General features: G+C 42.2%; 1 protein-coding gene across 2 annotated transcripts in view; it reads left to right on the forward strand.

The window, feature by feature from the left end:
• Positions 1–319: 319 nt before the first annotated feature.
• STAT1 (signal transducer and activator of transcription 1) overlaps positions 320–12,577 on the forward strand; it is a 37,050-nt gene continuing 24,792 nt past the window's right edge. Inside the window, exons 1-7 of one of the 2 annotated variants that reach the window (XM_031678037.2) lie at positions 320–509; positions 826–979; positions 3,211–3,339; positions 4,056–4,200; positions 5,509–5,607; positions 10,627–10,716; positions 11,714–11,792. In XM_031678037.2, the coding sequence (XP_031533897.1) occupies positions 3,212–3,339; positions 4,056–4,200; positions 5,509–5,607; positions 10,627–10,716; positions 11,714–11,792 (541 nt within the window). In that variant the 5' untranslated portion in view covers positions 320–509; positions 826–979; position 3,211. Of the gene's footprint in view, positions 510–536; positions 653–825; positions 980–3,210; positions 3,340–4,055; positions 4,201–5,508; positions 5,608–10,626; positions 10,717–11,713; positions 11,793–12,577 lie in introns of those variants that run through there. The other variant, XM_072961580.1, reaches the window with a different exon arrangement.

Consider the following 12,577-nt stretch of genomic DNA (forward strand, 5'->3'; position numbering starts at 1 on the left):
CACGGAGGTCAGCTGTTAAGTTTCTAGAATGACAACGTCCCCACCTGTGTTCTCCGCCTCGAATTCTTAGTTTTGGGGCCAATGTAGGGATCTCGGGGTTTGGGCCTCTGCAAACACAGAACTTCCTTTTAGTTAATCTCTAAAATATGTGTAAACACAACGAACTGCTTGCAACACAGAAGTCAGCTGCCCTGCACTAAGACTAAGAAAGGACCCAGCAAGTTGGCAGACCAGTGGCCCCCGAGGGAGGAGGCTCGCGCGCGGAACAGCCGCGTTCGATTGGCCGAGCGCGCAGCCTTCTGATTGGCGGGAGCGCAAGGAGGCGGGGCATCCGGGGCTGTTTTTTCCTGGCCGGTACTTTCGCTTTCCCGAGCCGAGTCTGCAGAGAGACCCAGTTATTCCTGGGACGACGCGGGTCAGACCCCCCAGAGAGAGCAGAGGCGACCCGGCGCGCCCAGGAAAGGCAGCACCGCTGCGCCCCGCTCACCCCTGCCGATCCGGCGAGCAGAGTGAGTGGGTGTGAGGTTCCGGCTGCCAGGGTGGGGCAAGTCTGGACAGGCGTCGTTGGGGCCTGCAGCCGGACGCCCGGCGAGGGCGAGCTTTTAAGTAGTGACAGGTGAATCCGTCATCTGGGGAAGAACGCGTATCCCAGGTACTGTTGTCGAACGGCATTGTTGCCACAGCCAGTCGTGCTCTGGCAGGAAGAAACACCCTGTGAAATAGAACCCCCGCACCCCCCGGCCCAAACACTGCATCTCCCCATTTACCTTAACTTCTCTCTCCTTCCCGCCCCTTTCCACCAGTCACATTTTCTTCTTTTCGCAGATTTTCATTCGCACTGTGCCACCTCCAGAGAGCTGTCTCAGTTAGGCCCTGGCACCCTGTGCACGCAAACGCAACAGTCTTGGCATCTGACGTGCTGTGTGTAGCTGCTGCCTGTGTTGAATACCCAGCCCTCTGCTGGGGCACAAGGTGACAGGTTAGTAAATGTTCATGGAAATGAATGAATGAGTACCTGACTTTGGAACTTAATTATATATCTGTGTGTAAAGATAAAGGAGCTTAGTATGCTCCTGGAATGTAAAAGTGATAATTAGTTCCTGCTGACACTCAAATAATATATTTAGTTAAAAAAAAAGTCTGACTAGTTAGTACCAGAGTGTTTGGAGGAAGAAAAATAGGTGTGTGGTTGATTTTACTCTGAATGTTGTTTGTATTAAGTTGCATAGGTTTTTACTAGACAGAAATAAGACTTGAGCCTCCAGTGCAAGTCAGTTTGCAGTCATTGCTTAATGCAGGGAATGCAGGACTCAAACTTGTTGGACCATAATATGGTTTGCCCTTTACTTTATAATTCAATCTGAAATATACTCGATTTCAAGCGAACAAACACTATTGAGAGCAGAGTATGTGCAGGACATTGTCCAAAGTGCAGATGTGTTTTTTTTTTTAAGACATTGTCCCAGCATCTCTGAAGCTTACATCATGTAGGGAAGACATCATAGAGCTTAAGGAAGCTTAAAGAAGGTGGATTGGGGAATAGTGTTGGAGGCAGGGAGGTAGGAGGTCTTGGGACAGTAGAGGAAGGAGTCAGACCTAAATTTGGAATTTGAGCCAGGTGTGACTGGGGGACCATCATGCCACTCCCTGTGTTAGTAACAAGTTTTGTGAGAAGGTGGAAAGGTTCTGGATTTGTTAACATGAATGTGTTGCTTGCCTGCTTTGTGCCAGGTGCTGTGTCTATACCAGGTCATTCAGTCTTAACAACCACCCTGTTGATAGGGAAATGAGTTGCCTGAGGTCATTCACCTAATAGGTGTTGCAACCACCATTGTTTGACATTCTGGACAGCATATTCGCTTTAGGCACATCCTTATTTATTAGACACTGAGTTGGGAGGAGGAGCACCACAGATTTGGAATCTTCCACTCAGGGAAAATAATTTTGAAGTGAAAAATCAAATTGCTACAGCAAATGTGTTAAAGGGGTGGCTTGGTTTTGTGATGGTAACTAGCTTTATAGTCCCACCGTATTCTTAACCTTCCTTTGGAAGGAAATTTGTGAAGTCGACATGACTTCATGCCTGCACACATGTTCTCACCAGCAAGCGTACATACACTTTTCCATACCCTGCTTTAAAATCCAGACCTCCTTCTCAGAGGCCTGGTAGGATAAGATTCACTTACATCCACTCTGAATATTGTCAGCCGTGCGCTGATATTAAATCCTCAGTTACGCTATGGTGAAGAGAGGCTCTTCATTTTCCTAGTGGATGTTAGGATTTGTTTGAATCAGGTTTTTGTTTTCATTTTTAATCTGCAGAACTGCTGTATAAAAATTGACTTACAATTATCCAAAGAGATAGTATTACTTTATCCTTTCAAATTCCATTTTAAAATGTTTCAATCTTTAAAAATTATTTCTGAGATTTAAGACTTCTTGTGCCAGGTTTCTTGTTTGCAGTAGGAAAAGAAGGAAACATATCTTTTTTAAAAGGTACATAACAAAAATAATTCATCTTTACCGTGTGAATTATTTAAAATGTAAAAAACCTGTTTAAAATTCTTTGAGTTATATTACAAATGTATATATTACAACTGTAATTTATAAGAGAAAGTTTTGGAGCAATCCCATTGATTTGTCCTAAAGCAAATTTAATTAAATGATATTTTCCATTTGTTTATCTGATAGAAGTGCAGGTTCATTTTAAAGACATATTTATTGAATACCTACTGTGTGCCTGGCACTTTTCTGGAGATAACAGCAGCGAACAAACCCCTCCAAAAATCCTTCCCTTCATGTGGAGAAAACAGACACTAATCAAAATAAAAAGGAAAATATGTGGCAGGTCAGATGACGTTGAGTGCGATGGAGAAAAATACATTAGGGAGAAGGGATAGTATTTTCCAGGGTGAGAGGTAGTGTCAGTTTAAATAAAGTGACCAGAGAAGGCTTCCCTGATATGTTGATACTTGAGCAAAGACCTGAAAATGTGTTTTTTTGAGAAGAAAAATATATTGACCCAAAACTCAATTAAAAAAACAGGCTTTGAAATATAGACACCATTTACAAAGTGTATTTCATAGATAAATTATGTTTTGGATTAAGTGAGATATTTAGAAGAAGCACAATGCTAGATATGCTTTCTTTGGAGCTGGAGGTGGGGGATGGGGGGCTTCCATTCGTGATCTGTGTTGTGTTTCCTTGTAGGATGTCCCAGTGGTACGAGCTTCAGCAGCTTGACTCTAAATTCCTGGAGCAGGTTCACCAGCTCTATGATGACAGTTTTCCCATGGAAATCAGACAGTATCTGGCACAGTGGCTGGAAAAGCAAGACTGGTAAGGAAAACTCACTAGACAGAGGTTGTTTTTCTCCACTTTTAAAATAACTTGTTGATTGAGTAACTGGGAGCCACATTGACTGCAAGGTGAATCTTGTCAGCAGCCATTGGGATTATCTGTTGTGGACAAATGTGTTCACTTGAAAAAATGACATGTGCCTCTACATGCCATTTTTGTCGATTTAAGTATAATCTGTCCTCCTAAATGCTTTGGACAGGTTAGATAATGCTGACACCAATTATTTTCCAAGTTAGGACCCAGGCTATAGAAAGAAGTAAGTTAAAAGAAATGAAGCCAAATTATGGTAAAATACTGATTAGAAGTATGAACGAAGTAATACAATTAAGGGAGTATCTCTTAAAACCAGTATATGTTCTTTTTAAAATTTTGTTTTCTCATTGCAGATATTTTAAATGTTCCGAAAATATTTGATGTAGAAAGTGAAGGCCCTCTGTTGATTTTTCACCTGCAGAGATAATCACCAGTCACAGTTCTGTGCAGAATCTTGGAGCGCTAGGATTTCTCATGCTAATTTTATGTAATAGAAATATTGTACAAGCTGCTGCTAAAATCAATGTCAGTTTCAAAAGAAGGAAATAAATCCCAAGAAAACACTTAAGATTATTTTTAATAATTTCAATAAGGAAAGCAGTATTTATTTGGTCTGTTTAAAGTAGCATCTTAATGAAGTGTGTGAATTTTGAATCTCCTAGGGAGCATGCCGCCAATGATGTTTCATTTGCTACCATCCGTTTTCACGACCTCCTATCGCAGCTGGATGATCAATACAGTCGCTTTTCATTGGAGAATAATTTTTTATTGCAGCATAACATAAGGAAGAGCAAGCGTAATCTTCAGGTATGACCTGGTTTTTGCATATGAGTTGAAATGTTCCCCTGTTTACATAAGAGAGTTTTCTTCATTCAGCAAATACTATTGAACGTGCACTCATTGGTATTTAGAAAAGCTACAGAGACTCTGAATAAACTCATTTTATGTGGCTAATATTTTATAGCAAAAGTAAAATAAAATTATCAATTCACTTTGTAAACAAAGAAGGAAGTTTCAGGCTTAAGGGTTAGGCATACCTGTTAGGCATAAGAAATTCTGAGAGAAATGCGATGCCCTAACCTTGTTTTACTAAAAGTTGTCAATATTTAAATCAAAAAAGGTTACATGTTAAGAACAGGTGAGCTGTAGTAACATGTTGAAGTTCAAAGGAACTTTAGTGATGAAGCCAGTCTAAGTGCATGGTATACAGATGAAGAATAGGTCCAGAAAGGTTTGACGTCCCAAGGGCCCAGTAGTGAGTTGATGAATTGGAGCTAGACTCCACCTTGCCTTGCTTCTGCTGGAGCTGCCTTCCCTCGGATGAGAAGGTCAAAGGGAGTTCTAGGTAGGAGAGAGTATGCTGCAAAGTTTTAGGAATTCTTCAGAAGTACTCCCAGCCTCCCTTAAGGCTGGCTGCCATTTTTACTTCTGTATTGATGGAACTTTCCTGTGTTAATGAAAGTGAGTACTGTCATTTTCTTGTTTTATTCGTCAAACAACCAAACTGTTCAACTTAGGTAATTAGATGCTCCCCCCCAGACCCCCTGAATGCATCTGTGATTTTATAATAGTGAGTGGGAAAGCCAGGTTAATTTTACAGAAATTTGCTCTCCTACAGACTTTGCTTAATTATACCTGTTATAAAGAGACATGATTTGCCAGTATTTTGCAAAACTAGCTTCGGCAAGAAAACAGAAAAACTGAGAAGAATCTCTTTGGTCTGAATAAAAGCAGAGACCAGTAGATAAATTAATTGAGGGATATCATGAATAATTTTTTGTATCATTTACATTGTCTCAGGAACCTAACAAGGTTGGTAATTGGGCCCAAGAACAATAGAAATTAAATATATTATAGGAACCATATATGAAAATACTTGTTTTTGACCAAGAAGTAATTTAGGTACCTGCACTTAATTGGAAAGTTAAAACAGTTTTTTGTCATAAATTGTAAAAAGAATATTTTGATTTTTACCAAAAATAGTTTATGTAAAATTTACTAGGTAAAGGATGAGGTTTCTTAGTGGATATGAACCAACTCATTTCAATATATAATACACAATAGTTTAAGCATTCTGCAGTTTAATTTATTTTTGTTCTAACAACCCATGTCTAGGATAATTTTCAGGAAGACCCAATCCAGATGTCTATGATCATCTGTAACTGTCTGAAGGAAGAAAGAAAGATCTTGGAAAATGCCCAGAGATTCAAACAGGTACTTTTTTCCTAATTGAACACTAAAGATAATTGAAATTAAACTCATTCATTTGTTCAGCACCTATTATTGAGGCCCTGTTTCAAGGCAGGGGTGATGAGGCCTCTGACCATATAGCCCCAAGAAGTGGGTAGAATCAGATACAGAGATGTTACAGACCCAGGCCCTGAGAAAGGACCCTGATTTAATGGAAGTCATTCCAGTGTGAGAGAGAGACAAAATAAACAGAATCCTTTCAGGTAGTGCTAATTGCCATGTAGGTAACAAAGCAGAGTACTGCGTGGACAGTAGTGGAGTATCTGGGGGCTGGTGGTGTTTCTTTAGATCAGGGTCAGGAAACGTCTCGGAGGTGCTGGGGCGGGAGGGCTCTTGGAGCAGGCCAGGGGAGCTGAGTGGGAAGTGTGCGGTAGGGATGCAACCAGTGGACAGACTCCAGTCATGTTTCAGACATGGTACCCCTAGCGCTCACATGAGGGCTCAGACGTGGGTGTGAGAGAAAGTGAAGAGTCAAGGATGACTCTGATTGTGACTTGAGTCACTTGGCGATATTGTTTACTGAGCTGGGAGTGACAGGGAAGGGACAGGAGTAGGGTTTTTGCAGGGAGCAGTTGGCTTTGGAGGAGAAGAATGGGTTGATGGGAAAGTCAACAACTTTGTTTTGAATAGGACTGAGATAATCTGTTGAATAGCTAAGACATCGCGGTAGTGAATGAGTCGGAGGAGTGACATGAGCACCAAGATTTTATCATGATCTGATCAGGAAGGTGATCAGGGTTCAGCAATTTTTGAAAGTTGCCGTGGCATTTATTCATGCCTTTCATTGAGTGGTGGAGTGGTGGGAACAACCTAGCAGGCAGACAGTTGTGAAACCACTGGAGTGTGGGTTACTCTGGCTGAGACCATTCCTATACGAGGGGGAGAAGGCCAGAGTACAGGGTGGAATACAAGTGTGCAGAGTCCAGGGACCTAAGTGCATTTCTCTAACAAGTAACTAACAAAATGAGCTGTGAGATTGGGAGGTGGGGGGTGGAGAGAGAGCATTTAAGTAGTGGTGGTGAATACCATTCTCTGTGCACTTCCTGAGCACCTGCCCCAGTCCTTGTGCATCTGCTGCCTCCTTGGGCATTTAGTTACTGTCTCGCCATCACGCTGAAAGCATCTTGCTGCACTAAGCATTTAAAAATACATATTATATGCTCTAAACTCAAGCTGGCTAGTTCATCCTTTACCCAGCCTAGCAAACAAAAGTGTCTATCAGGAAAAGCTGGCTGTGCTGTCTTCTCTGAGACAGGTGTGCCTTCTTTAGCATGGCATGGACCTGGGAGACTTTCAGCACGAAATTTTGGCTATTACATGGGATTTTCATCTTAAGAGCATTATGCGACGGGCTGCTCCTGTTTCTCAGATAGACTCGAGAGGAAGCCAAGAGCAGAGATGGGCAGAAGAATGAACTGTCACCTTGGTACCCAGGCATTTCTCTCCTGACATTTGGCCCCAGGTCAGCACTGGGAGACAGAGTAGGTGATTTCTGCTCTGCCAGATCAGCCCCCATTTGCTGGGTGTGCTTTGGGTCTTGAAGCCTTGTCAGCTTTTGGCTCCCCTTTGAAAATATATGAATTTCCTAGGGAGAGGTTCATTTTAAGTCTCTCAGAGGACACCTGAGTTATCAGTGAACCCCTGTGAGGACGTTTAGAGGACTGCCCTACTGTAAGCCAGAGATGTGAGGCCTTTTTGTGGTTTGAGGAAAGGTCCTGGATGTCTAGAGGTATCAGCAGAAGGGAAAAGGCACAGTAGGTCCCTCCTTTCCAAAATTATCCAGCCTACTCTACTGCTGGCTGGAAAATTTAGAAACATTTCTTTGCCATTTGCCCTGCTTGTTGAAGTACTTTTTAACAACTATGTTTTCTATTCATACTGATGGACGTGTGTATGGAATGATGTGATGTCTGTTATTTGCTTCAGAGGAGCCCAGTTTTAGGGCCAGAGATGAAGCAGAGTGTCCATGAATTGTTCATTGTTGACACTGTGGGATAGTTAAGTGAGGATTCAAAACATTCAACAAGTGAAAAACATGCAAAATTCAGAGTCAGTTCAGAGCATTTAAAGAGCACAGAACTCTGTAGGAGTGTTGGGATAGGAAAGTGTGGTTCCTTTTCTTCGTTTGCAAAGAGAAGCTTTTAGAAAATACGTTTGAGAATATTATACAGAGAGACTTTTTAGTAGACTGTAGGTGTTTTCTCTGTTGCCATTATAGCACACTAAGCTTCTTTTCTTTCTTAATTTCTTTCTTTCTTTCTTTCTTTCTTTCTTTCTTTCTTTCTTTCTTTCTTTCTTTCTTTCTTTCTTTCTTTCTTTCGTGTGTGTGGTGAAAAAGCTAATTTACATATGGACAAAATTAGGTCCACAAGATCCTAAGTCACCAGTGGGTGGTGATCATTTCTTTCAGGTTGTAGTGGCTCTCAGTTTCCTTTTGTGGTTCCGTCTGCGTGATCTTGAGTAACAAAGTCACCATGTGCTGTGTGCTTACGTTTCAGGCCCTGTGCTGAGCACTTTATAACCTTTATTTCATTTGAATAAATGCTTTCAGAGCTATTACTGAAGGTAGATATTCTTATCCCCATTTTACCGACGAGATAACTAAGGTTTAGAAGTCAAGTACTTTGCTCAAGCCACAAAGCTAATAAGGTTTGGAATTCAAACCGAGATTTGTCTGACTTTAAAACCAGTTCACTGGAGAAGTCACGTAGTCTCTCTTCAGTTTTCTGATGTGGGAGGTGGGACTTGAGGGCACTCTGACTGGGGCTTCTGACACCCTCTGAGCGCCCGTCACATCGCCTCTTACTTGGGCAGCTGTTTATTCTGCTGAGGAGAGCAGCCTCCTTGAACAGAAGATTCTTTTTTAGTCTGGGTCGTGTGAGTAACCGAGTTCTCATTAAAACCCTCCAGACAAGGTCTCTAGAGGGGAGGTATGAAATGAGGAAATAGGAGTTGACGATGGCTGAGGTCCCTGCCCACGGTAACGCTTGTCCTTGTGGTTTCCTGATGTTTCCTGCTGTGTCAGAAAGTTAAAAAGTTAAAGACTTGCCCTGGAAGTAGAATCAGAATCAGATGTTGTTGTTCTCTTTGAGGTAATTGATGGTAAGGTCCTAGCTAAGCAAATCTTTTAACCGATGGGAGTTGGGTAGAGGAGGGGGCAGGGAGTGAGAGGAGGGGGTAAGAAAGTAGCAAAGGGCTTGGGTAACTCAGATGCACTCTTGCTTAAGTTTGAAGCAGGAGATTTCTTAACGCCTCTGCCGCAATCATGAGATTTTTTTCCACTGAGCATCTCCCTGTGTGACGGGAGGAAGGGAATGTGGTAGCTGGAAGTGCAGCTGCGTGCGCACAACCATTACTGTTTATACCTCTGTTCACTGAGCAGACCTTGACAGCCTGGGGAGGAGGACTAGGAAGTCGGGATCCTCCAGTGTGACCGGGTCCCTCTTTCTGGGTGAACTGTCCAGCTGTTATCAGAGCCAACAGGACATGGCCTCCGCATCCAGCTGGCTTAGAAACTGACAGCAGCAGAGACTTCCCTGTAGAGGCAAGAAGCATTATGGATCTGGTCGAGGTGACAGTTCATTCTGAATGGCCAGAGCAGCTCCATTTGTCACTTATTAACATGTGGCACCTGGGGATACCAGTCACTTTGTATATTTCTAATGCACACTTTATTCTGATATAGTTTGGAGGCTTTGAAATCTGCTCTTCTGGAGTGTATAAAATGAAAGAAAACTTCCAAACATTTTCCTGTGAACCAAGAATAACTTTGATTACCTACACGTAATAGTGATAGAACAGAAAAAGAATGTTAAGGACCAATTTCACTCATGAATATCAAATAAATAAAATATTAAGAATCAGAATTAAATACTACATTAAGAAAATAATGCATCATAACCAAGTAGGATTTATTTTAGATTACAAGTGTAGACAGTGACTGAGAAATCCATTGGTGTTATTCATTATATAAATAGACATGAGGAATAGATGTCAGGAGAAAAAGCATACACTTTTCTCTACAGATGCTGAAAATGTGCGACAGAATTCAGCACCTCTCCCTGGTAAAAAATAGTCAACAAAATAGAAGTTGGTGGGTACCTCCTTAACAGATTAAAATATACATCTCTCAGTTCTAGAGACAGTGTCTTACTTATTTGGGAAAACATCAGGAAGTCAGAGCCACAGCAAAGACATCCACTGCTTCCGCTGCTACTTAACGTTGTGTCCCTGGTATTGCGGCTAGACGAGAAAATCATTAGAAGCATAAGAATTAAAGCCACATCATAAAGATACTGGCTCTTGCTGAGTTAATTCATAATCTTAATGTGATCCCAATAAAAATAGCAACAAGTTGTTTCCTGGCTACCGGGGTGAAGCCAAAATAGACCCAGTGCATCTGGGTTGGTGTTCACGATCACTTTAGAGCGGCAGACGTTCGCTGAAGGCCTTAATGGCAGTACTGTTCGATTTTGATATGCCTCTGAATCATCTGGGATCTTGTCAAAATTGGGTTTCTGGTTCAGAAATCAGATTAGGACCTGAGATTCTGCATTTCCAATAAGCTCCCAGGTGGTAAGATGCTGTTGGTCGGAGGTCCACACGGTAAACTGCATGGCTGTAAGATGAGTAGGGTTAGTAAAAGTAACATGTCTGCAGAATTTGAGAAACCCTGCTGAAAATTCCTGTGTGGTCCCATGGAGCTATATGACTTAATGGAAAATTCCAGAAATACGGCTAGTTTATTTTAGGCGTGAACTAACCCTCGTCTTTCCGGAGCCTTGCTAACAGCTTGCCGGTATTTCCCAGGGCCTTGGGCACTGAGCTGTTTCTCGTGCACACTCATGAGGGAGGCCTGCAGGAAGTCTAGGAAGGTCTGGGAGTTAGGAGGGGTGCACGGTGTGGACCTGACTTTTGAGGTGAACCAGCACATAAATATGACGGAGGAAGTGATGGCTGTTAACCATGTACCTTCCATTACAGGCTCAGTCAGGGAATATTCAGAGCACTGTAATGTTAGACAAACAGAAGGAACTTGACAGCAAAGTGAGAAATGTGAAGGACAAGGTTATGGTGAGTATTGAGTAAATGTACGTGTCTACTTGGTAACTTTTTATAGAGGAAATAAGGATTCAGTTGCTCTAGTATAAACGTGATAACTGATTTCAGCCTTTTAAGTAGTTGAGAAGAAAAGCTTCGTTCAGGTTCCAAACCATAAGTAAACAAATTGGTGAATCCAATGAGCAGATAGACATTTATGGCCCCTGTTATAATTTCCAAACATTGAGCTTATTTCTTCCTTCCTTGCGAGATCATGCAGTAACTGTTGACTTTGCCCCAATGCCCAATACACCAGCTGTGGCTGCTCTGAACAGCCCTTTGTGTCTGCTCCTCTCAAACTAAGGTGTTCCTGAGTTTACGTAGAGCCCCAGGATACACATGGTCCATCTTCCTCAAGCACCCGTCTCGTTCTAAGACTTGGAGGGGAACAAAAGCACCTCCACAAAAGAAATTCTGACATACTTCTGATTAGAATAAAACAATAATTTCAAGTTAAAACTTCCCAGACCATTTGTAGAAGTGGTGCCCTTGCTGGTATGTGCTCACTCCAGTCCACGTTGAGGCTCTTGGGGAAAGAGTGAGGAGTTCTGCTTTGCACCAGGCCTCTGTCTGTGGAAATGGCCTTCCCACCAGGCAGTGTGCTCCCCTGTGGGTCTCCAGGTCACACCTCCGTGGCCTTGACTTTGTGCATCAGACAGCATCTTGCCAAACTCCAGATTCCTTAGAACAACTTCATCTGGCCTCCTCTGAGGAAGATACTTCGTTAAAGTAGATACCAAATGGCCCAGTCCAAAAATAGCCATAGCTTTTCTTTTCATAAACGTATTACATACTTACTAATGAAATGAAAATTATTTCATGTGTGTGATCAGAATTTTACAAGTCGAATCCATCTTTGAGGGAGCAGGACTGTTTCCATGGTGTTCTGGGAGCTATAGAAGCAGTAATTTGTTTCCTAAAGTCTTTGTTCTAAGTACAGTGGGAACCTTTTTTGTGTCTTTGTTTGTAGTGTATAGAGCATGAAATCAAGACTCTAGAAGATTTACAAGATGAATATGATTTTAAATGCAAGACCTTGCAGAACAGAGGTAAGAGTTAGCATTGACAGCAGTGTCCATTGGCTGTAATTTTTTCTGTCTACACTAGATAACAAAGTCCTTCATATTTGCCAAATATTTTATGACTGAATTGCTAGTCTTGGCTTCTTGATGACCCAGGCCAGGGTCTCTTAACCTCCGTGCTAGTGACCTTTTGGGCCAGGTAAGTCTTTGTTGTGGGGGCTGTCCTTGTAGGGGCTGTGCATTGTAGGACGTTTGGCGCATCCCCGACTTCTGCCCACCAGATGGCAGGAGAATCATCCCCTAATCCCCAGTGATGACAACCCAGCTGGTGTCCAGACGTTCCAGTGATCCCTGGGGGAGCAAAGTCGACCCAGTTGATAGCCGCTGGTTATGGGTTATTCACTTCACTTGTTGCGCCTGGCCCACTTTGACATAGACTAATAGGTGATGGAGTTCCCCTGCCCTAAAACCCAAGGTTCCTTCCAACATTCCAGTTCCACATATATACTCCACAGGTGAAGTTCAGCCTTTTCCTCAAGTTTTAAAGCACTTTTGCTCTATTTTGTTGTTTTCCTTGTTTTTAATGATGAGAGAACATCACTAAAAGTAACCCAAAAGTGTGCATTGTGTAGAGCACGTAGGCTACCACGTCACCCTAGCATTGTTTGGAGGATACCATGGTTAATATGGAGAGATTATTAGCAATAACTTGAATAAAAGTAGGAGAGAAAGAAACTTCAACTACTATTTCCTAGTTATCTGCTTCTCTTTCAAAGCCACAGAGATGCTTTTTATCAACTTTTTATCTGAGA

Source organism: Vicugna pacos, chromosome 5, assembly GCF_048564905.1.
Source record: "Vicugna pacos chromosome 5, VicPac4, whole genome shotgun sequence".
In the NCBI taxonomy this organism is placed as follows: Eukaryota; Metazoa; Chordata; class Mammalia; order Artiodactyla; family Camelidae; genus Vicugna; species Vicugna pacos.